At 39.8% G+C, this 26,059-nt stretch overlaps 3 protein-coding genes across 3 annotated transcripts; 2 read left to right on the forward strand and 1 right to left on the reverse strand.

The window, feature by feature from the left end:
* Nucleotides 1–1,933, forward strand: LOC132563166 (uncharacterized). Its single transcript, XM_060227922.1, has 2 exons — nt 1–8; nt 193–1,933. The coding sequence occupies exons 1-2, from the start codon at nt 1–3 to the stop codon at nt 1,931–1,933; spliced, it is 1,749 nt and encodes a 582-aa protein (XP_060083905.1).
* Nucleotides 1,934–3,192: 1,259 nt separating this feature from the next.
* LOC132563178 (uncharacterized) lies at nt 3,193–12,724 on the forward strand. The gene is made up of 6 exons (XM_060227932.1): nt 3,193–3,381; nt 4,562–4,984; nt 6,350–6,416; nt 6,731–6,889; nt 7,801–7,961; nt 12,644–12,724. The coding sequence occupies exons 1-6, from the start codon at nt 3,193–3,195 to the stop codon at nt 12,722–12,724; spliced, it is 1,080 nt and encodes a 359-aa protein (XP_060083915.1).
* Nucleotides 12,725–14,727: 2,003 nt separating this feature from the next.
* LOC132563167 (uncharacterized) lies at nt 14,728–21,295 on the reverse strand. Its single transcript, XM_060227923.1, has 6 exons — nt 21,107–21,295; nt 19,797–20,213; nt 18,136–18,202; nt 17,684–17,842; nt 15,125–15,285; nt 14,728–14,817 (listed from the first exon to the last, which is right to left on the reverse strand). Exons 1-6 carry the CDS (start codon nt 21,293–21,295, stop codon nt 14,728–14,730), a joined length of 1,083 nt encoding a protein of 360 aa, XP_060083906.1.
* Nucleotides 21,296–26,059: the final 4,764 nt, after the last annotated feature.

Here is a 26,059-nt window from a genome sequence, read left to right on the forward strand (position 1 = left end):
ATGGGAATGTATAATACTTTATATGTGTTAATAACAACATAACGGCTAATAGCTTGTTATGTTCCTTATATGTAAATACGATTACATGAGCACACTCAAACGTATGAATGATTCGTACTCTGACGTACTTCTCCTGATTAACAGTAGGTCTATAACTGATACTTGTTAATCTGAACGCCTAACAACTGGAAGACGAAGAACAACAGAGGAGGGACAACAGAGGAGGGACAACAGAGGAGGGACAACAGAGGAGGGACAAGAGAAGAGGGACAACAGAGGAGGGACAACAGAGGAGGGACAAGAGAAGAGGGACAACAGAGGAGGGACAAGAGAAGAGGGACAAGAGAAGGGGACAACAGAGGAGGGACAAGAGAAGAGGGACAACAGAGGAGGGACAACAGAAAAGGGACAAGAGAAGAGGGACAACAGAGGAGGGACAAGAGAAGAGGGACAAGAGAAGAGGGACAAGAGAAGAGGGACAACAGAGGAGGGACAACAGAAAAGGGACAAGAGAAGAGGGACAACAGAGGAGGGACAACAGAGGAGGGACAAGAGAAGAGGGACAACAGAGGAGGGACAACAGAGGAGGGACAAGAGAAGAGGGACAACAGAGGAGGGACAACAGAGGAGGGACAACAGAAGAGGGACAAGAGAAGGGGGACAACAGAGGGACAACAGAGGAGGGACAAGAGAAGAGGGACAAGAGAAGGGGGACAACAGAGGAGGGACAAGAGAAGAGGGACAACAGAGGAGGGACAACAGAAAAGGGACAAGAGAAGAGGGACAACAGAGGAGGGACAACAGAGGAAGTACAACAGAGGAGGGACAACAGAAGAGGGACAACAGAGGAGGGACAACAGAAGAGGGACAAGAGAAGGGGGACAACAGAGGAGGGACAACAGAGGAGGGACAACAGAAGAGGGACAAGAGAAGAGGGACAACAGAGGAGGGACAACAGAAAAGGGACAAGAGAAGAGGGACAACAGAGGAGGGACAACAGAGGAAGTACAACAGAGGAGGGACAACAGAGGAGGGACAACAGAGGAGGGACAAGAGAAGAGGGACAAGAGAAGAGGGACAACAGAGGAGGGACAAGAGAAGAGGGACAACAGAGGAGGGACAACAGAAAAGGGACAAGAGAAGAGGGACAACAGAGGAGGGACAACAGAGGAAGTACAACAGAGGAGGGACAACAGAAGAGGGACAACAGAGGAGGGACAACAGAAGAGGGACAAGAGAAGGGGGACAACAGAGGAGGGACAACAGAGGAGGGACAACAGAAGAGGGACAAGAGAAGAGGGACAACAGAGGAGGGACAACAGAAAAGGGACAAGAGAAGAGGGACAACAGAGGAGGGACAACAGAGGAAGTACAACAGAGGAGGGACAACAGAGGAGGGACAACAGAGGAGGGACAAGAGAAGAGGGACAAGAGAAGAGGGACAACAGAGGAGGGACAACAGAAAAGGGACAACAGAGGAGGGACAACAGAGGAGGGACAACAGAGGAGGGACAAGAGAAGAGGGACAACAGAGGAGGGACAACAGAGGAGGGACAAGAGAAGAGGGACAACAGAGGAGGGACAACAGAGGAGGGACAAGAGAAGAGGGACAAGAGAAGGGGGACAACAGAGGGACAACAGAGGAGGGACAAGAGAAGAGGGACAAGAGAAGAGGGACAAGAGAAGAGGGACAACAGAGGAGGGACAACAGAAAAGGGCCAAGAGAAGAGGGACAACAGAGGAGGGACAACAGAGGAGGGACAAGAGAAGAGGGACAAGAGAAGAGGGACAACAGAGGAGGGACAGCAGAAGAGGGACAACAGAGGAGGGACAACAGAAGAGGGACAACAGAGGAGGGACAACAGAAGAGGGACAACAGAGGAGGGACAGCAGAAGAGGGACAACAGAGGAGGGACAACAAAAGAGAAGGTAAAATACCAGAGTACGTTTTACTGTGTAAATCACCAAAAGTGGTTACAGAAATACTGCTCAGTAGCACCGATGTATTTGTTTAAGTTTCCAAGCAACAGCTAATAATATAAAAAGGTTTTCAAGTTGATGATGTGACCAATTATTGTCGATTTTATAGTGCCGTCACACTGAAATGCTATAACTCTGATGCAATAGCATGACAGTCCTCCGGTTACACGATACTGGTAATGGGAGAAAAAGTTCAGATTTCAAATTTAGTAATATATACAGCAGGTTCATTTTAGACACTTTCGAGTTCAAAAGAAAAGAAAATTTGCGGAATCACTGAGGAGATAGACCCTGGTGCAATACTAAAGGTCTACCAAAATTGAAGTTCCGTATACCAGGTTAATATATATGTCCGGTTTAAATTAAAGGACGTTGTAGATAGTAGTTCTGTGTATCACTAGGAACCGCTTTAGATAAATTGTAGGTATTTCACATGAATACGCAGCGTTGGTTACTTCACCAGAATATGGAGCGTGGGTATCTCGATCGGAATACAGGGTGTAGATATATCGATGGAAGACAGAATGTAGATATTTCCATCGGAATACAGAATGTAAGTACCTCTATTGGAATACAGAGTGTAAATATCTCCATGGAATACAGAATGTAAGTACCTCTATTGGAATACAGAGTGTAAGTACCTCTATTGGAATACAGAGTGTAAGTACCTCTATTGGAATACAGAGTGTAAGAATCTCCATGGAATACAGAGTGTAAATATCTCCATGGAATACAGAATGTAAGTACCTCTATTGGAATACAGAATGTAAGTACCGCTATTGGAATACAGAGTGTAAGTACCTCTATTGGAATACAGAGTGTAAGTACCTCTATTGGAATACAGAATGTAAGTACCTCTATTGGAATACAGAATGTAAGTACCTCTATTGGAATACAGAGTGTAAGTACCTCTATTGGAATACAGAGTGTAGATATCTCCATGTAATACAGAGTGTAAGTATCTCCATGGAATACAGATTGTATATATGTTCATTGGAAGTGTAGTTATCTCCGGAATACAGAGGGCAGGAATCCCCAACGGTATACGGAGTGTAGATATCTCCATCGGAATACAATATGGAGGCATCTCCGTGGAAGTGTAGATATATCCACCATTATACAGAGTGTAAATACAAGCATCTCCACGTAATGTAAATGGCTTTACCATTTGTCGAGCATAAATCTTTTTGTTTTGTTACCAGATTTCACAGGATGACATTTGTATGGCTGTTGTGTTTGACATCGCTGTGTATGACTTTACATCTGGGCACATCCTCAGCAATTAAAATACAGACTTACAATGCTGGCTTACTTAGCCAAATAGACAACTATGATGACCGGAAACCAAACATCATCCGGGCACTGCAATCCGCAGATTATGACGTCATGTGTCTTCAAGAGGTACCTATAATTTTTTTTTAAAATTTATTTTATATTTGATGATACATGTATAGGAAATTAGTGATGATAAATGTATAAGCTAGTATGTACGTTAACAGCGAACGTGAGGACGGGTTTTTAATGAAACCTGTGAAATTCAATTGAAGTATGATTTACAGTAAAGATCCATACATAAAGTACATCATGACTTTAATATGTTTTATGTTAAAAGAAAATGCCCCGATATCGACAATATGACCTACCACCAAACATGATTCACTATTTCATCAAAATAGCTCTTCAGGAAAGCTTTTATTCTCTCAACAGTTATCCTGTATGGAAGATCCTCGTTAAAGTCACCCTAAGACTCTTGGCATGTATGACCTATGCCTGTACTAAGGGAACTGTCCTACAGAGGTTGTAATCATCGTTTGTTAAGCATTAAGTTCGATATCTATATAGTGTAGTGACAACAACCTGAATGAAACATCCGATCTGGCCGAATAGGAATACCTTCTATTGATTATAGGGAAACACTTTGCATTTCTTTAATGTAATGGTTTGTATCAGACTATGATTTCATATATGTAGCTTAACACATCATCTAAAGAAAGCAATAAGATTTTAAAAACGAAACCAAATTAGTATTTGCATGTCTATTTTTAACTACAAAAAAGTATGAGACTTTTGAGGAAAATGATATACACATTTGCAGGTATTTTACATAAAACCTTGAAGGCATATATTATGTTGAGTGAATTATTTGATTCTCTTTCTTAACGAGGAAACGAATTTCGAAGCAACGTTGGAGAGACATGTAAATACTTTGTCATACTCACCTAAATACATATAATAGTGTGTAAGCATTTTCCCCTTGTTGACATGTAGGGTACATGTATACTACTAAACAGCCTGTCTAACATCTTGCTAACGTTGTACGGTATAGTCTCTTACCTACTACATATACATATTTAACCATTGAAAGTCGTCAGATGGTCGTTATTTCTTTTATGAATGCAATGTAGGTACATATGTATATCAAAAACGATAGTATAGGTATTAATATCAGCTCTGAGCTTTGTTTAAATTGATACCATTTGTTGTTTCAAGGAAATTAATTATTTCTAAAGGTACATAGCAAAATTTAAGATCGATGCTTTTCAATCAGAAATTGTGATTTAAAAAAAAAATTGGTTTCCAGGTGTGGTTCGGAGATGATGTAGGTATGCTGAAGAGGGAGTTGGACAGAAGCGTTTATATCTACACACCGCCTTTGTACCAGGAGAAGATGTTTTGGGGAACAATAAACGCTCCCCCTTGTCACAACGCACCACTGACAGTAGCCTGTTCAGTGTTTAACTGTGCAGATCTGGTCAACAACATCCCTGCGTTCGTAAACTGTAGTGTTGATTGTGGACTTATGTCAGAGAGTCAGGAATGCATTTCTTGTCTAGCTTTTACTGGTTTAGATATGATGTTACGCTGCTTTAACTACTACAGGAGAGAATCAATCAATGCCCCTGGTGTGGTTCTTTTGAGTAAGAGGAAGGTGACATCCGCCAAAACGGTGTTCTTTGAACCCAACGTGAAACAGATCATCAAACGGGCGTATATCGAGGCAGAAGTTAGTGTGTTATATAGATAATTTCTACCGAATTATCTCTTCATTTAGCGGTTAGAAAATTAGAACACATTCGTAAGGATTTTACTAATACCTGGAATTATATCAACAGAAAGCCAGATGTGTTTTGATCCTGATTGGTTGAAATCTACCTTTTCGAACAAATTTTTGATGTTTCTGGTGTCAAGTTTTTAATGTATGTAATTGTTAAATTTATTTACAGCTTTAGAATCTGTAAGTATGTCTTTTATTTTCACGTGAAATAATATGATATTTTGTAGGCCAGGGTACTTTTTATAAGTGATCAATAGGTCGGGAGATCACATGTTGCAGAAGGTTTTAATGAGTTAGTTTTCCAAAGGCTGATCTTACTGCTGTTTGTTGGTTTTTGTTGGGTTCTATTTTCAACCACTTTGAAATTCTACAGACAATACCATAATACGTTTTCACCAACTGAAAACAATTGCACCTGACTAACAACCATTGGTCGCTGAGGCACTCTTCCAAATGTCAAAGGTTGACTTTTACATTATAAATACACGTGACCTTGAGATCAATGAAGGGAGGCATTGGTCTGTTGCATGGACAGGGATATATCTACCCGGATGTAATAGATTTGTGACCCTGCGCTCGGGTTAAGATATCCATGTCCATCAAACAGACTGTGTTACTAGCCACAGGAATGCACTTGTCAAATGTTTAAATAATGACGTCATTCCACCAGAACAAGTGGTAGACAGACAAATGACGTCATTGGACCAAAGCATATGTATCTTAACAAGTTGGATATCAGAAAAATCTGGACGTAACTGTTTTGTGTTTCGTGATTGAGTTTCCACCCTCGAAAATTTTGTTAGCCATAGCTACTTCCGGTCTTTTGTAAATGCGCGTTTGATCGATAAAAACCTAAACATTGTGCGACTATAATTTTACTATAACACCTTCGACATTACTCGTATTTATTTAAAGTACGTCACAAAGTTTTTGATGGATTCTTTGGTAAATAAACCTCCAAGGATGTTACTCTACACTATCAAAGGCTTTGCGACTGTTATTTTAGCTCTTGGATTATTTTTGAGCTTTAATTTAATTCTAATTTACACCCGATATGCAGTAAAACTTTTTTTCTGCATATTTTCCCATTGTAATAGAATATTTTCACAGTAGGATTATACAATATCACTTGAAAACTTGATTCCACACCCCGGAATTGCCAGGGTATAGGAAAACGGGAAAATCACATGACTGCTGTAACTAAAATTAGAGATAACAGTTTTGAATCTAATTTGAAAGACAGTTGTTGTGTGATGTTGCCTAGCTGAGTAATAAGAAATTTAACATACATCTGTGTTTTTGCAATGATTGCAGATTGAAGATGTGGGGACGGTCTTTTGCAGCCATTCTACTTCCAATGCAAACACGAAGTACTATGAACGTATGTTTTATTCACTTGAAGAGCATTCACTCATTCATTATAAATATTCATTCATCCATTCATTCATTCATGCCTTTGATTCATTTCACGGTCATCATGATATGATAAATTGAATGCTTCCATTACATTAATGTCAAAACAAAAATAAACCTTGCTCGAGTTATCTCCCTTAATACGTAGATTTATACTATGAATATGATGGTGCCAATTTCACGAGCATTTAAAAAATCCTCTCTGTTATGTAGTACTCTTGTTTGACAAACGCTTAAAGTGAACAAAATCACTCATAGTAATAGCGCTTTAAACTGTTTCAGCCAACCTCCGTGACGTGTACAAAAGTTGGAGAGAACAAAATCTCGCTGACTCTCGTAAACTAACGGAGGCAGCAAGTATGTTTGACAAACCCCTCATCATTGGGGATCTTAATACCAGTCCCGACGTACCTGCGTACAACGTCACCGCCGACCTCGAAGGTAACTGTCAAACCACAAATATATAGTAAGAATACATCTAGTTCATACAAAGATATAATTTATAGCGAAATCGAAATAGTCTACTTTCACATAGATATTTTTTCCATTGAACTGAACACGTGCGAAAAAAAATTAAACAGTAAGAGTTTTGCAATTTTCCTGTCTGATTCTTCGTTAATATGTGGATATTACTTGTTACTACATTTACTCAACTTTCATTTTACTGATAATAAACATAAAACGTAAGGAACAGCCGAGTTATCTGAAACATCAACTATAAACAGTATTGTCTGTCTGATTTCACCTATGGCCCGTTAAGTTTCAAACCGTGTTCGGACTCCGCTGTCTAGAGTTTTTGTAAGAAATGAGTTTTGTATCAAAGGTGTGCAACTGGAGAATGTTAAGATAAGCTCGGATTTCCTCTGACCCAAAAACCAGACATAAAAACCAACAAAATGACGTAATTAATACAATGAAAAGCAAATAACAAGATTATCTACAAAGTTTGTTATCTATATAGCTGAACTCCAATGATATAGACTATAACGCCTACAGACAAAGGGGATTCGATCAGAGTATTGCGCCTCTGCTGGATGATTTCTGATAATCTCTGTCTACGAAGGAGTTCCAGATTATGCATACTCCAAAAAATTGCCTCAGTTAATGCAGATCTTGTTATTATTTGTGAAAGAGTATATTAATAAGCATTGATCAATACATGTATAAACGTAGTATATATGTTGTAAATACCCCAAATAGTCAAACATTTATGGTTAACTCCGCACCAGATAATTCCTCGTAATATATATCGAATGGTGCTAGGCTTAGAGGAGACGGGTATCTATGTTTAGCCAGAGATATCGTGAAATGAATATTCTAACCACTACATGTCCGTCCGATTTCTTTTGTAGATTCCTACAATCATTTCCTGTCCGAGGGTTTTGTGTCGCCGTACGTTACCATGGTGGGAAAATGTACTTTTTGTCTTCAAAATCCTCTTGTTATTGACTGGAATTACAATAACGTACTAGATCACGTGATGGTACGAAATCACACCGTTCTCAGTGCCAAGGTATGGTGTTCCTACGTAACTGTGAAATAAGTACATCACAATACACGTTATTGTACAGTGTTAATCCGTTTTTAGACCCAGAGTACAATCTGTACATATGTTATTATGCCACTAATATGCCAGCATACCATTTTGTCCGATACCATGGCGTTTGTTTGTTACTTTTCCGTTAGTCTGTGACCACGTTGTTTGTTACTTTTCCGTTAGTCTGATACCACGTTGTTTGTTACTTTTCCGTTAGTCTGATACCACGGCGTTTCTTTGTTACTTTTACGTTTATCTGATACAACGGCGTTTGTTACTTTTCCGTTAGTCTGATACCACGGCGTTTGTTACTTTTCCGTTAGTCTGATACCACGTTGTTTGTTACTTTTCCGTTAGTCTGATACCACGGCGTTTCTTTGTTACTTTTACGTTTATCTGATACAACGGCGTTTGTTACTTTTCCGTTAGTCTGATACCACGGCGTTTGTTACTTTTCCGTTAGTCCGATACCATGGCGTTTGTTTGTTACTTTTCCGTTAGTCTGTGACCACGTTGTTTGTTACTTTTCCGTTAGTCTGTGACCACGTTGTTTGTTACTTTTCCGTCAGTCCGATACCATGGCGTTTGTTTGTAAAATTTCCGTTAGTCTGATACCACGGCGTTTGTTACTTTTCCGTTAGTCCGATACCACGGCGTTTGTTACTTTTCCGTTAGTCTGTGACCACGTTGTTTGTTACTTTTCCGTTAGTCTGTGACCACGTTGTTTGTTACTTTTCCGTTAGTCTGTGACCACGTTGTTTGTTACTTTTCCGTTAGTCTGATACCACGGCGTTTCTTTGTTACTTTTACGTTTATCTGATACAACGGCGTTTGTTACTTTTCCGTTAGTCTGATACCACGGCGTTTGTTACTTTTCCGTTAGTCCGATACCATGGCGTTTGTTTGTAAAATTTCCGTTAGTCCGATACCATGGCGTTTGTTTGTAAAATTTCCGTTAGTCTGTGACCACGTTGTTTGTTACTTTTCCGTTAGTCTGTGACCACGTTGTTTGTTACTTTTCCGTTAGTCTGATACCACGGCGTTTCTTTGTTACTTTTACGTTTATCTGATACAACGGCGTTTGTTACTTTTCTGTTAGTCTGATACCACGGCGTTTGTTACTTTTCCGTTAGTCTGATACAACGGCGTTTGTTACTTTTCCGTTAGTCTGATACCACGGCGTTTCTTTGTTACTTTTACGTTTATCTGATACAACGGCGTTTGTTACTTTTCCGTTAGTCTGATACCACGGCGTTTGTTACTTTTACGTTAGTCCGATACCATGGCGTTTGTTTGTAAAATTTCCGTTAGTCCGATACCATGGCGTTTGTTTGTAAAATTTCCGTTAGTCTGTGACCACGTTGTTTGTTACTTTTCCGTTAGTCTGTGACCACGATGTTTGTTACTTTTCCGTTATCTGTGACCACGTTGTTTGTTACTTTTCCGTTAGTCTGATACCACGGCGTTTCTTTGTTACTTTTCCGTTTATCTGATACAACGGCGTTTGTTACTTTTCCGTTAGTCTGATACCACGGCGTTTCTTTGTTACTTTTCCGTTAGTCTGATACCACGGCGTTTCTTTGTTACTTTTACGTTTATCTGATACCACGGCGTTTGTTACTTTTCCGTTAGTCTGATACCACGGCGTTTGTTACTTTTCCGTTAGTCTGATACCACGGCGTTTGTTACTTTTCCGTTAGTCTGATGCCACGGCGTTTGTTACTTTTCCGTTAGTCCGATACCATGGCGTTTGTTACTTTTCCGTTAGTCCGATACCATGGCGTTTGTTACTTTTCCGTTAGTCTGATACCACGGCGTTTGTTACTTTTCCGTTAGTCTGATACCACGGCGTTTGTTACTTTTCCGTTAGTCTGATACCACGGCGTTTGTTACTTTTCCATTAGTCCGATACCATGGCGTTTGTTACTTTTCCGTTAGTCCGATACCATGGCGTTTGTTACTTTTCCGTTAGTCGGATACCACGGCGTTTGTTACTTTTCCGTTAGTCGGATACCACGGCGTTTGTTACTTTTCCGTTAGTCTGATACCACGGCGTTTCTTTGTTACTTTTACGTTTGTCTGATACCACGGCGTTTGTTACTTTTCTGTTAGTCTGATACCACGGCGTTTGTTACTTTTCCGTCAGTCCGATACCATGGCGTTTGTTACTTTTCCGTCAGTCCGATACCATGGCGTTTGTTTGTAAAATTTCCGTTAGTCTGTGACCATGTCGTTTGTTCGTTACTTTTCCATTAGTCTGTTACCATGCTATCGGTCTGTGACCATGCCATCAGTCTGTTCCATCAAGATGCTGCTTGTCTGTTGCTTTACCATGTCATAAGTCTGTAGTTATGATGTTGGTTCGTTACCATGCGCTAGCCTGTTACACTATCAATATCACTGTCAATACGTTAACCTGTTAATATGATGCTAATTCGTTACCATGCCATTGTTCCGTTACCATCACGGCAGTGTTACCACGACGTTTATCTTTTACCATGACGTGCGTTTTGATAGCATGATGTTAGTCTGTAACCATGACATTAGTACGTAACTATGACATTAGTCGCTTATCATGACGTTAACCGTAACCATGATGTTAGTTCGTAACTATGACGTTAGCCCGTTACCATAACGTTAACCGTAATCATGACGTTAGTTTTTTACCATAACGTTAGTCCCGCTACCTTGACGTTAGTCCGTAACTATGACGTCATTAATATTGATATTAATCGATTATTATATCAAACAGTTGCCATAGTATCAAGTAACTGTACTGACACTGGTCTGTCCAAGAGAGGAAGGTCTTGCTGCTCCTAGCCACGTAGTGTCCACTGTATATTTCAGTACGATAAAACTATAAGAACGTCCGTCACTGCCCCATGTTGCGAGGACGTAAAATTTCAGACATCTAACACGTCTTCTGTTTCCTTCTTATACGTTGTCTGTAACTATTCCTTTATACCTCCTTAAAATCGAAAATGAAAACAATGCGAAAGTCAGTATTCCTTGATCTCAAAATATCAAATCAACACGGCAAATTTTGCTGTGATAAAGATGTTATTTTGCCCGCAGATAAGGCATCTGACAACTGTTTTTTCCGCAAACATTGTATTTCCTGCATGCAGAAAGAAACATGCGCGCTCGATAATGAAGGAAATTCTACCTAAATACATTTGAAACTCGTTGTCTCGAAGTCGCTAGAGTCGAACTTCCGTTTGAGTAGAAATAATTTTCAAGTCCCGATTTTTTCCCTTCTATATTTTGTAATTTAAGTTGAAGACTTGAATGTTGACCGAGTCGAAATTTCGGTTGATTCGAAGTGATTTTTGAGTCAATTCAATTGTAAAGCAAGGGAAAAGTAATTCGTTGTCTCGAAATTATTTTTTGTCAAAACATCGGCACGTCTTCTTACGAAATCTGTTAACACATACACAGTAAAAAGTCACCTGTTCGTAACACATGGCTAATTACGGCGTATCGGTCCATCCTACACCCAACACTTGGTCTCTGGCGAGTAATTGCCAGTTAAATGATCTAGTTAAAGGTTGGCTTCTTAGTGTTACTTCTTGTAGCAATGACTTACCTGTATTATCAAATAAAATAATACTAACCAATTACATTGTCTCATCATTAAGGGCACGATTCTTTCTGATTAGGATTGGATACCGGGTTACCTCATCGTTATATATATATATATATATATATATATATACAACCAGTGTATTATTGCTGGCTTGTCTAGATATCCGACCAAACCTTTATCACGATTTTTTTCTAGCATTCTTAGTACGGCCATATCAGGGTTACTCTACTTCTGTTGTATTAAGCTGGGCTGGCCGGCTGGCTGGCTGGCTCTCTCTCTCTCTCTCACTCTCTCTCTCTCTCTCTCTCTCTCTCGCGCGCGCGTCGTTGAAGACGCTTTCCCTCCAGATAAGCTGGACTAATCCTCCTGGGACCTTTACAAGTGTCTTGCTTGTAAATCTTTCTTTCATACTTTTTTGCCGTAGTTTTATAGAATTTTGAATTTGAAGAAGCTGTTTTTTTCCAAGAAATCATTTTTGTTTTTCTTTATAGTTGTCGATGCTCCTAATATCCACAAATTTATCTCTTTTTGGCCTCATCAAAAACCTGGTTTAGACATATTTATAATAATTCATGTGAATGTTTTAACTTTTTTAAAGATAAGCTTTCAATGCAACTTCCTTGACATTTGTGGTCCAATGCTTGAAAATACTTGATAAAAAATTCAACCCAAGACTTTATCGTAATATTCACAATCAGTTTTCCCCTTCGGACCCTGGTTTTGTCGAATTTGAGTATAAAGTAAGATTCTGTTGCATGTCGGTAATACGTGTTTAAAAATAGCATGTATATTTGTATAACGTTATGTATCGACAATAGCAGACATTTTCACAATACCAATCTATAACTAGTTCACGATATCTTTATATTGGTTAAGGCATTGTATATAACTCTCTGTCGCGTGTGTTGAAACTTGAGATTAATATACTTTTAAACGAATTTGAAAACAAAAAGTACTGCATATCATAAATTTGAGCCTGATCCTAACAGTTCCAACATGTCTGGATATACGAGTACATTAAAAACAATGCCGACAGAATGTTGTCACATGTTACTTCCTACTTCCGTTTCAGAGATTCTATGACCAGAACACTCCGGGCCAGGATATCCCGATGTCGGATCACTATGGAGTGGAGGTCGAAATTGAAAACTGAATATATTTCTGTTTAGTTTTGATATTGCATCAACACCAGAAATTTCATTTAATGATTCTAAATCGTGATTGGTTGCAATATACAAAGCTGCTTCATTTTTAAAAAAATGGCTATTTGGTTCCGGTGTTTTCGCAAAAGTAGTGGTCATCAAATGTAACCTTTAAGCGCATAACCTTAAGAGGAACCATTTAGATTTAATGAGCTGTTTGTCTTCCCTTTGTTCTGGTTTGACGTAAATATTTCCAGCATTCGAGATGTTGTGTGGGGTCAGCAGCAACGGTAATTTTGGAGGGGACAATGGACCCTTAAAATCTGAAATCGGTCCCCTCCCCTTTTAATTTGCCATTTACATAGAGCGGCTCGCCTGATTTTTGACATTGATTGAAGTTGTTGAAAACGGTTCATTGCGTCAAAGATATTTCCGTGACGCATATCCATGTCAAGACGTGATGATATAATTTAAACCATGGCCCCTTATGAGATATTGTTAGATGTTCTAAGGAGAGTACCGGAGTTAGGATCTGATATTCAATCATATTAGATAATAATCACATGGGTACAGATAGAACATACATATCATTTTATACATATTAGAAATTCACATAAGCATTCATTGTTAGTCAATATTACCTCTGAAACGGTTTCCATTAATTCAGATGTTTGCTACAGGAGAGGGGGAATAGTTTTAAGAATTGTGCACGAAAATGTTAGATTGTCATTATGCTAAAAAGGTATATGTATCAGAAAGCATGTTATGGTTTTCTTTGTGAAAACTTTTTAGATTTCTATCATAATTAGATGAACTTTTGCTCGTGCTAGCCTTCCGCCGACATAATCAATATTCGTAGTCTAATTTTATTCCAATATTAAGACGTTTACTATCAAAGCGAAATCCCATTGGGATCGTGGCACCTACCATACTTAAATGTATCTCGTGTAGTCTTCAAAAGTTATTAAAATTATCAAGTGATAATAAAACAGTGAAATTCCCGTTATTCCGGGCCATATCCGCGAATCAAGATCCATGCAGCTTCCTGTGACGGCGGACCACGAGTTCACTTCTGTAACAGCGGTTCACGACCCATGCAGCTTCCTGTGACGGCGGACCACGAGTTCACTTCTTTAACAGCTGATCACGACCCATGCAGCTTCCTGTGACGGCGGACCACGAGTTCAATACTTCTGTAACAGCGGATCACTACCCATGCAGCTTCCTGTGACGGCGGACCACGAGTTCACTTCTGTAACAGCGGATCACGACCCATGCAGCTTCCTGTGACGGCGGATCACGAGTTCACTTCTGTAACAGCGGATCACGACCCATGCAGCTTCCTGTGACGGTGGACCTCCTCGTAATTTTCTGTGACATTGGACCACGTCGTAACTTCCTGTGACGACGGACCACGACCCATGCAGCTTCCTGTGACGACGGACCTCCTCGTAATTTTCTGTGACATTGGACCACGTCGTAACTTCTTGTGACGACGGACCACGACCCATGCAGCTTCCTGTGACGCGGACACCGACCAAATCTGACTTAACGGTACACTACTTAGTTTACCGTGATTGCTGGTCACATGACAATCCCAGTTCCTTTAGTTTTGCGATATTGCTCAGTCATCACATATTTATGTAAACCACTGCACACAATATTGATATCAAACAAAACTGTTAACATACCGACAAATAAACAGAGACGAACATCACATCGAACTTCCTTAGAAAATATTGTATTAAAAAAAAACAAGCACCATCAACGGTCATTAAATATATAGGAAAATTTAATTTCAACCCTATCAGTACATATAGGTATATGAATAGATGAGAATGCAAAAAAACAAAATGATTCAAGGGTAGATATAAGATATATTCAAAATGTACCAGAATATCACGTGCAGTGTAAAGTTACATGTATATAGATATAATGAATAGCTGTACTTCATTCCATGTTGGTGAAAAAGTCATGATAACAACCAGTCTTGTCCAAATATAACCAGCCTCGTTCACAGATAACCTGAGGCAACCTCAACCTCAATTCCATAGTGATCCGACATTGGAAAATTTAGATTAGGAATGTCTTCAACGTATAGCCGCTGAAACAAACAAAACAAACTGTGTATATTGGAGTTAATATCATATTCTGTTCCATAGAGATGTCACTTAAGGAATTGCATCATAGTTCAGGACTTCATGTCTTGTTAATTTAGTGATGTCATAGTTCAGGACTGACGTCATGGTAGCCTATCGATGTCATAGCTCAGAACTGACGTCATGGTAGCCTATCGATGTCATAGCTCAGAACTGACGTCATGGCAATACACTTATTAGACTGAAACAAACAAAACAAAACAAAAAAAATGAAAAAAAAACCCATAAAATTCTATTATATAGAAACAATACCTTTGCACTGAGGACTGCATGATCTCGTACAAACACGTGATCTAACACGTGACTATGATTAGATCCATGTGTAAGAGGATTCTGAAGACAGTAAGTACATTTTCCCACCATAGTGACGTACGGCGACACGAAGCCCTCGGACAGGAAATGGTTGTAGGCATCTACAAAGGAATGCGTAATTTATACCATATAACTAAGACGGTTTGTGTAGTTCATAGTAGTTTGTAAAATAATCTTAGTAGTAGATTAGTTTAAAATTTTAAAATACGAGAATTGAAAATTTCTTTAGAAAATAAAAAAATAATTTCGCACGAATTCCTTTAGATTGTATGAAACACGTACGTCTCGAGTCTCTGGAGAGCTAATAAGAAACATTTTCACTAACGGTGACGTAACCTATTTGTAATGACCAGTTTCATGGTCGTATTACTTTTCTCCGCTTTAAGTAAGTTTGTCGGTAATTTGAGGATGTTGATCAAGTCGTTACAGAAAGTAACATTCTCAATCCAGGGACCTACTTCAGTTAGTAATATCGCAACTGAATAAGATGAAATGCCACATGGTATTGTCTCCTACCTCTACTGGATATAATACACAGATTCCAGTCTACATATGAAAGAAACATCTCGATGTCTGTCCACGATGTCCGATTTTTATCGATCTACTTTAGTGAACAAACACCTTTAATATTTATAGATATACATAAAGAATTTCAGGTATATTTAGTAGGAATCGATAAAACAACAATTTAGATAATCCACGCAAAGCTTTTTTCATATGCCTCGACCTACATCTTGGCCTGAAACTATCGACAACTAGACCAGAAAGCAGGCGGAGCTTCTACATCATCAATTGTTGAAATTAGCGTTTTGATTGGCTAAGAACACGTGAGGGACCGTTTCGAACAAAATTGTGACAATAGGAGTTTAAAATTCAATCACCTTTAGACTGGAGTCTTTTGAGAAATGAATGACAATTTTTACAATAATAGATGTAGTTGAAAATCACACAAGAACAAAATTATTTCTTCCAGGGGAACACAAACCACTACGGGAAGGCAGTGTGGAACCTTCACCTGGTGGTAGGTAGGCGCGGCGCTACGGCCCTTCATTAACGTTATATCACACGACTTTCTAAATCAACACAAGTGTATACATACATTTACAGTATATCTAGTTGGTAGCGGCAATTTTGGAAACTCCACATTCCGTCTTAGGCAGAAAAAATGTAATGAGCGTATCTAAAGTAACGTTTTAATTTTTTTAAGCTGGATCTAAATATTTTCCCTTAAAACAATTAAATAATAAACTGTTACCAGATAGCTGATATGAAGCCATTGCGCTTAACTAAATACTGACGTCAGCAAGGATATGACCTGAGGATATCCATGCAACACCAGGGAATGATGCTCTTTCATATATACACTGAACAGGTGGGTGGTGAAAGTTAAGTGTTGCAAGGCAGAGCCTTGGGGATGACGCTCGTCCTGGAAGATGCGTCACTGTTACAACCCCAGAAATGGTCAATAAAGTTCATAATATTGTTTATATGACTGACTGGCGATATATGGCCAGTACAGTTAGGATTTCACAGGAAAGAGACTATTCCATTCTTACGGCAGATCTTGCAATGAGAAACTCTCAGCCCGTTGGGTACCAAGACTTTTGACAGTTGATCAGAAGCACACCAGGCGGACTAATCTGAACCTTTTAGAGGCATATCCATCATTTCATTCCAGAGGCCAAACAACCCTCTAGACAATGGAAACACCAAAGAAGTCGTGAACTGACTATGGATTCTTGAGTAGTTTAGGAATCCAATATAAACGGAGGAGGTCCATATCCTTATCATTAATAGGCTATCTAAATTATTGTAATATCGAAGCATACTTAGCTAGTATTTCTTCGTTGGAAAGATTGCATAATGTATATGAGAGGTTTCTTTCCTGATCAAGTAAGCATAGTTCTTTTTGTAATGTAATGAAGTCTGCAGACAAGAATCAAGTTATTGGACGCCTTATCTACAAGCACAATAACAAACCTCTCTGATGAAGTTTGAAGTGTGTATTTAACATCAGGATCGAGGAACGCTGACCTATATTTTGTATTCATTTTAGATTTCAAGCTGCAAATTCTTATGAGACTTTGAATGGATTTAGATGTATATTTGTATGTTTGGACTGTCAGATCGATGTCTAGCAGACGAAATTGACAACCTTGGTAATCTTGAAAGTTCTTGGGAGGGGGCAAAAATCTCATGTTTGGCAGTTAATTTGTTCTGTTGCAATTTGATAGCTTTGTAATGTTACTTATTTTAATGAAGGACCTGACCATCGAATGTGTATTCCTACGCTTGGTCAGATGGGCGCTCGTAGTCTGATGTACTCCCATCTGGTTTACACAGAACTTAAACTATTTAGAACATCAAAAATATGAAACCATTCAAATACATATTGGATTCAAAAGCTTTTGTTTGAGAAACCGAACACCATCTCACCCTTGTTAATATTACGTCATTAAAATTTTAACAGTGCTATATAAAGTACATTAAGGGTTTTACCCTCAAAGTCGGCGGTGACGTTGTGAACAGGAATACTTGGACTAGTATTAAGATCCCCCATGATCAGTGGCTTATACGACAGGCGAGCGGCTTCCGTTAGTTTGCGAGAATCTGCGAGATTTTGCTCCTCCCAGCTCGAGTACACACCACGGAGGTTTGCTGAAACGAGACAATGGGAATAATGAAGTGTTCAACAGTACATGTACGTGCTTCGTGTTACAAAACCATTCAAAACTTTTCTCGGATCGGATATTAATTTAGATTTTTCAGCAATACATATATTCAACAGTTGTACAAGTATAATTCCATTTGTCCCAGTCCAAGTTGTGTTGAACTATATGTAATAAGGATAAATACTTATCTCACATTTAATACCAATAGTAACGTAGTATAAGGTTTTATTCGGATAGCTTTATGTACACTGCCATATGTTCTACATATATAATACCTACGTTCATAGTACTCGTCCCCAATATTAGAGGCTGTATGGCTGCAGATGACTGTCCCTACTCCTTCAATCTAGAATGAAGAAGTCATCAGTTTATGTTAAGCCCATTCATGCTGGAGAAATCCAAAATCAGACATGACGGCTGTATTAGGGAGAGCTCATAATGTCGTTCTATTGAATGCTCATTAATTTGTGTCTTGTCTCTATTTTGGCTCAACTGGAGACCAAGGGCAATCTACATATCAAATTGTATGAAAGTGTTTCAAAAGAAACAACCATAAAAAATCTTTCTTCGTCAAAATCTAAGATGGCCACCTGTCAACCATTTTGTTTTTCTGATATGTCCCAAAATCTAAAGGGCCCAACCAAAGAACAAGAGGAACTTACGCATGACATTTGACAAAGTTCTGATAAACATTTCTCAAGAAATATCACTCGATCCCAAAGTCAGACCTGTTGCACAACCGTTAAGAAGGATACCTTACAATTTGTGGGACAAACTGGAGAAAAAAAATTGAGAAACTTCAAAGTTTGAACATTTATATATTTCAACATGAGATTTTCCAAGTGTCAGGTGTTGCTGTTGAATCAGGTGGAGGGAAGGTATATAAGCGAAATGTTACGCATTTAAAAAATTCATGCTCCTAATTCTCCAGCAAAAAGGCACAATCGGGATTCTAATCCAGAAGTAGGTGCTGATCTTGATCCTCCAACTGATACTTGTCAAGGTCAAAGTCAAGGTAAAACGCAAGGTCAGAGTTTAGGCCAAAGTGTTGAACCAAATGAAATGGGTCTGGAGCCGATAAATGCTGATGTTGGTCGTCCACAGAGATCGAATCGGAAAATGCCCAGTAAATACAATGTTGTTGGTTAAATAACACTGTGAGATTATTGTGAATGTTCTATACATTGGACAGTCTTATAGACCAGTATGTCGAAATACCTAATTTGTTTAAAATGTTTCATGTTTTACCAGAAGGAAGTTATGTTCAGATATTTTTAAGATGATTATTGATTCTAGTCATGTGAATCAAACTTTATTTAATGTTTGATATACGTCACAATTCTAACCATGGGTGGATAAAAAAAAAATTAAGGTTGTTTTTCAATTCTAAACGAGGGAGGAATGTAGTGTAGGAGAGCATATATTATAGCGAGTGAGTTGAAGGGCGGGAACTATCTGTGTTATCGGGGTGATGCTGACATGCGCGAGAGATAATAAAAGAGACCGCATGGTATGGAGTCCTCCAATGATGTTGTGTTTTGTTGACGAGTTCAACTGTGGGGTGGATCCCGCACACGGGCCATATCAGTATTACAGTCGCCTGTCAGCCATTTATTTTTTCAGTCCCGAAAAAACAACCACAATCGGGAACCAAGGGGAACAAGTATATGGAATTTGAGAAAGAAATAGCTATCACAAGAATTATTTACAGACGTAGGGCGAATTAAATCGCCAACAATCTGCTGGAGGTGGGCTTAAAACACCAGTCGTTGGCAAATTATATTTATGCAGATTTGTTTCCCCTTTTTAATGGCGTATTTGTCTTTGTAAAGTAAAAGTTTTCCGTCCTAAACAATGCGTCATAAAACCTGTATCAAAAAAAGATCGGTCATAGTGCGGGATCAATTACAAAAATAAAAAAAAACACAAAAACATCGTACCTCCGCTTCGATGTATGCCCGTCGTAAAATTTGCTTCACATTTGGTTCAAAGAAAACCGATCTGACAGAATTCACTTTCTTTTTACTCAGAAGTACAACTCCGGGAACATTCATAGCCTCTCGCCTCGTGTAGTCAAAGCAGCGCAGCGCCCCCTTACCGGAAACGACGAGACAGGAAATACAAGCCTGACTTTCTGACATCATTCCACATCCTACAGAACAGTTTGTGAGAGCTGCCTTGCTGGTTATTGATGAACAATGTATAAATATACACGCAACAGTAAATGCTGCTTTGTGACACGGAGGAGCGTTAATCCAGTCCCAAAACATTGTCTCCTGGTACAAAGGTGCTGTGTGCACAGAAATACTACTGCCTAAAGTCTGACGTATCCTAGAAACATCACTTCCGTACCACACCTGAAATCGGACAATAGATAACAATAATGAATTTTAAATATCGGAGTATCAACTCTGTAATTTCAGTGAAGAGGCACTGTATGTAATGACCAAGATATCACACAACACGACAACTGTGACTTATGTCATTCTATATGTCGTGTAATTTGGTGTAAATAAGGTTGGGATTTTTTATGTGCTTCGAATTGTATTCACATTAGGGTAACGTGCACCACAGCTTTGATGATGATAATAATGATAATTGGTCGTCATTGACGTCACGTCAAAAAAATAGTTCAAAAATGATTTATTGGATGTTTTTATTTATCATTTGAAAACATGCTACATCGCGCATTTAAATACGGCATAAATTATGACGAGATGCTTTAAAATTGATAAATGCACACGTTGTGGTTGGTAAGCTTCAACTATAGATGCAACAAGTGTTTTTAAAATACTAAGCGAGAAATATCTGGTCTGTTGCATCTGAACGACAATGCAAATACCAGGGGGAATTCGTTGAAATTTCTGAAAGGTCATTTCAAGAAAGACTTACAGACGTATAATTTCACCTTTCGAGTAATTGATACATGGAACCGTCTGGCGGAACACGCGATAAGATCGTCAAATACTTATCGATTAGAAAACAGGCTTGACAAATTATGGAAAAACCATCCAATGAAATATAATTTCAATATAGAGTATGGACCTGTCACTGGAAGGATCGTGGACTAGATATAATTACTTGTAATCAGAACTGCCTATAGAGGACCAGTATGGTCCTACAGCCGGATACAACATATGTAAACATAAGTAAACATAAGTAAATAAGTAAATCTACGAATATCATTTTTGTTTCGAGACTAAAATGCAAACCCTTATGATATATTGTGTATTGTTTATGTAATACGCACTTCCTGTAGACACATGACGTCATAGTCCTGAGACTGTAATGCCTGTATTACGTTCGGTTTCCGGTCTTCGTAGTGGGCTATTAGATTGAGGAGGGCAACATTGTAGGAACGGATTTTGACTGTCTGAACCACGCCCCATAATGACGTCATACAGAGTGAAGCCAGACACACCAGTTGTACCAACGCCATATTATGAAGTCTGTAAATAAAAATAGTGAAGCATATTAAGATATTCTCATAATAGACAAATGTTTGAGTAAAATTCGTCAAGAAATTTAGACACTGGATTAACTTTGTTGTTTGTCAATAAATATTAGTGGAGACACCTTGGTTGGTCACTGGGTGTCTTTCGTCGCGACTCCTATCACTAGCCTTTGTCTCGCCGACGAACGTCAGTGTCATCCCCTCGTGGCAGTACCTTGTAACATATACCCTAATGAGATGCAGTTGTATTACCTTATTACACTGGGTTTGCTTGGCCGAAACTGATTAATCAAAACTAATGGAATTCCAAATATATAAGCACACAACGCAACAAAACCATCATGCTTCATACCAAATTAAGACCGAATCTTCCCATTCCTACAGAAGAAGGACTGAAACGAATTTCTTATTGGGTCCTGCTTGTCCCGTCCCAGGGGATCAAGATTCATCGTATATATAACATTGATTTCTCTTCTCTCAACAATGCTTCAGACTAAATTTGGGTTAAACCCAATCATCCCTCAAGAAGTTGGATTTTAAAGAATTTGCACCTTTTTTCCACCTTTGGCCCTCCCATCTGGCCCCAAGGGGCAAATACCAACCATTCAAATAAAATTGATTTCCCTTCACATTCATACAAGAATAGAATTTTAAAGAATTTACTCTATTTCCCCTATTGGGCCCGCCCCCGTCCTCCCGTATTTCCCCTATTGGGCCCGTCCTCCCGTATTTCCCCTATTGGGCCCGCCCGCCCTCCCGTATTTCCCCTATTGGGCCCGCCCTCCCGCCCGCCCTCCCGGCCCGCCCTCCCGTATTTCCCCTATTGGGCCCGCCCTCCCGTATTTCCCCTATTGGGCCCGCCTCCCGTATTTCCCCTATTGGGCCCGCCCTCCCGTATTTCCCCTCTTGGGCCCGCCCTCCCCGCCCTCCCGCCCTCCCGTATTTCCCCTATTGGGCCCGCCCGCCCTCCCGTATTTCCCCTATTGGGCCCGCCCTCCCGGCCCGCCCTCCCGTATTTCCCCTATTGGGCCCGCCGCCCCCCTATTGGGCCCGCCTCCCGTATTTCCCCTATTGGGCCCGCCTCCCGTATTTCCCCTATTGGGCCCGCCCTCCCGCCCTCCCGTATTTCCCCTATTGGGCCCGCCCTCCCCGCCCTCCCGTATTTCCCCTATTGGGCCCGCCTCCCGTATTTCCCCTATTGGGCCCGCCCTCCCGTATTTCCCCTATTGGGCCCGCCCTCCCCCGCCCTCCCGCCCTCCCCCGCCCTCCCGCCCTCCCCCGCCCTCCCGCCATGGGCCCGCCCTCCCGCCATGGGCCCGCCCTCTCCGCCCTCCCCGCCATGGGCCCGCCCCGCCCCCCCCCCCCCCCCCGCCCTCCCCGCCATGGGTCCGCCCTCCCCGCCATGGGTCCGCCCTCCCGCTCCCGGGGGCCGAGACCTAATGTCTTTACATGTTATTTCCTGTTACTCTGTCCTTTATATTCTAACCCCAGGAAAAAATATGTAAAAAGATATTTTTATAATCACCCATCAGTGTACAAACTTATTAAGTTACTAACAGAGGAAAACTATAAACAACAACTCAATAGATTTAAGAAATGTTACAAATACATAAATAGTAGATGTATTAGATGATCAAAATGTTGACTGTTTCCAGTAGATAATATTGTTAACACTAAATTGTCAATTTGATTGCGTATGCCATTATATCCATCCTCCATTCTGTCACTTGTATATTGTATATGATTATGTATGTGTACATACAGGGCGTGCGGCCTTTGGTTTTTGTCAGTAAACAATAAACAGGATTGATTCCCCTTCAACAGAGAATGCGTCAGACAAAATTTGGGCAAAATTCAATCATACTTACAGAAGGAGTAGGATTTTGATTAACTTACTCTATTTCTCCTATTGGGCCTGGCCCTCTCGCTCCAGGGGCCCAGAGAACTAATGTCTAGATTGATTCCCTCTTCACCAAAAATGCTTCAGACCAAATAGCTATTGTGACAGCTTGTAACATGTTTGAAATATTCGAGCAGTAGGAATACCACTGTCCAAAACACATGCTACAAACGGAGATATAGTCACAGTACTAACTCCCCCCCCCCCCAAAAAAAAAAAAAAACCCATTGAATTCCATCGATCAGAGCCCATAATCCCCGTCTAAATACTTTAGCTCGTCACACCCCAAAATAATTAAGGAAAAATGTCTAGTGTTTATGAATCCTGATATGCCAAATAAAAGTTTTGAAGATTAATGTTGAATTGCTCCGATGTATATGTTACAGCTAAATCACGAAGAGTACTTGTCCACTTCAATATCTCGCAGAAGTCAATATGTAAGTCAAATTACAAATAAGGTTGTGAAAAAAGTTGATATCACCTTCAGTCAGATGTTTGATATTGTAGAAAGTTAAAATCGGTCACAGTTTAGCCAAAATAATAATCAACAGGACTGTGACATACACTTCTTCGTCCGTGATGTCACGTAATTCCGGTGGAGGGGTTAGAGGGGGAGAGACAATATGTTGATAGTTGAATGGCGATGCTTTGCTCAATATTTTGGTATTGTAAACAAACCTATTAGCACCTAAATTGTTACCGTTGATTGATAAATGAGACGAAAGATGTGTACATAATCTATCTTGGTATAAAATCACACTCACCGTGCTGTGTTCGACGTTCTGCGTGTCTCGTGCGCCGCACACTCTGCTGACAGAGGGCGCCTACGTGCAGGTGAGGGATCACGTGACTTTTAATCACATAATCGTTTCAGGATCCTCCCACCTATTCCTATTGATTTGATTTAGATATTGTTTATTTTGTATATATTATACGCATTAGTATGAAGCCTGTTGGAGTGATTGACCTAGAACTTTATTGATGAAGATTTATTGACGTCAGTAACGTTTTTTTATTGAAACTGTGGTATTGGTGGAGTCTGAAGATTTTTTTAATGTAATCTGCGGACACTCGCATCAGAGTACCGATTTAAAAGTATTGATTTAAAATATCAATTATGTTCGCATATATATTTTTTCGTTAGTTTCTTTAGATTATTCGTATGATGGTGTTGTGTGGTTTTTTTTAAATGGTTGGGTTTCCCAAAACGATTTGATCTACGCTTTCTTAAATAGCATGTCTCTTTTCCTTATTTTACGTCGCAAGTCAGACTTAAACCAACATTTGAAATTAAGTCGTATCGTAAACGTTTTAGTTGGTACTCACTTCCTAGTTATGTCATATTTTTTTGTAAAATTTTCACACACGTCGTCCAAAAACAATTCTGAATTTCGTTGTAATAATAGTACCTACGGTGATTTCTACTGTCGTCGCAGATACTCAAAATACATTATACCCAGTCTGGTTGTGTACATAACTGCGCATACCGAAGGTCGTGTACACCACAATAAAATGAACTGTACCGAAGATAAAAACAAATAAAAATACGACAGAAACATGAATAACCACTGATTCTAAAGTGACAATAAGTTGTTGTGTTTGTCATACTGATGCTTAAATTGACCTAAAGTGCATGCTCTGCTGAAAACGTCATGGGAGCCGATGTGGGGGTACATTTGTCTCAGAATGTTGTGTAATCTGTTAAACCAAACAAATGTCAGTAAATATGGAAACAACAAATATTTTATCACCAAAACGCTATATTCACTAGAATCTTGCATTCTTATATTTATATGTAAGACATCGTGGCCTATCTACTCACCAGTTGCTCCAGAAGCGCCGTTCTGCGGTCATATCTGCTTATTATACCAAATTACACGCTCATCATACCAAACGAGTTACACTCCATAAACAAGTTCACGTCAACATGACGCCACACCAGTAGGTTAACGTTAACACCACATCACACCAGTAGGTTAACGTTAACACCACATCACACCAGTAGGTTAACGTTAACACCACATCACACCAGTAGGTTAACGTTAACACCACATCACACCAGTAGGTTAACGTTAACACCACATCACACCAGTAGGTTAACGTCAACACCACATCACACCAGTAGGTTAACGTCAACACCACATCACACCAGTAGGTTAACGTTAACACCACATCAAACCAGTAGGTTAACGTCAACACCACATCACACCAGTAGGTTAACATCACACCACACCACACCAGTAGGTTAACGTCAACATGACGCCACACCAGTAGGTTAACGTTAACACCACATCACACCATACCAGTAGGTTAACGTCAACATGACGCCACACCAGTAGGTTAACATCACACCACACTACACCAGTAGGTTAACGTTAACATCACACCACACCAGTAGTTTAACGTGAACATCACACCACACCAGTAGGTTAACGTGAACATCACACCACACCAGTAGGTTAACGTTAACATCACACCACACCAGTAGGTTAACGTTAACATCACACCACACCAGTAGGTTAACGTTAACATCACACCACACCAGTAGGTTAACGTTAACATCACACCACACCAGTAGGTTAACGTTAACATCACACCATACCAGTAGGTTAACCTCACACCACAACAGTAGGTTAACGTTAACATCACACCATACCAGTAGGTTAACATCACACCACACCAGTAGGTTAACATCAACATCACATCACACCAGTAGGTTAACGTTAACATCACACCACACCAGCAGGTTAACGTTAGCATCACACCACACCAGTAGGTTAACGTTAACATCACACCATACCAGTAGGTTAACATCAAACCACACCAGTAGGGTAACGTTAACATCACAC

The sequence above is a fragment of the Ylistrum balloti genome, unplaced genomic scaffold (genome assembly GCF_031769215.1).
Source record: "Ylistrum balloti isolate Yb309-2 unplaced genomic scaffold, AGI_CSIRO_Ybal_v1 Utg371622, whole genome shotgun sequence".
In the NCBI taxonomy this organism is placed as follows: domain Eukaryota; kingdom Metazoa; phylum Mollusca; class Bivalvia; order Pectinida; family Pectinidae; genus Ylistrum; species Ylistrum balloti.

What these genes read in the sequence shown, in the direction of transcription:
- LOC132563178 (XM_060227932.1), top strand. Translation starts at nt 3,193, where the DNA reads ATGACATTTGTATGGCTGTTGTGTTTGACATCGCTGTGTATGACTTTA. An exon ending in ACGTCATGTGTCTTCAAGAG is followed by an intron (nt 3,382 to 4,561) that starts GTACCTATAATT and finishes ATTGGTTTCCAG; the next exon opens with GTGTGGTTCGGAGATGATGT. An exon ending in CGTCACCGCCGACCTCGAAG is followed by an intron (nt 6,890 to 7,800) that starts GTAACTGTCAAA and finishes TTTCTTTTGTAG; the next exon opens with ATTCCTACAATCATTTCCTG.
- LOC132563167 (XM_060227923.1), bottom strand. Translation starts at nt 21,295, where the DNA reads ATGGCGTTGGTACAACTGGTGTGTCTGGCTTCACTCTGTATGACGTCA. An exon ending in ACGTCATGTGTCTACAGGAA is followed by an intron (nt 20,214 to 21,106) that starts GTGCGTATTACA and finishes GTCCGATTTCAG; the next exon opens with GTGTGGTACGGAAGTGATGT. An exon ending in GGGCATACATCGAAGCGGAG is followed by an intron (nt 18,203 to 19,796) that starts GTACGATGTTTT and finishes TCTTCATTCTAG; the next exon opens with ATTGAAGGAGTAGGGACAGT.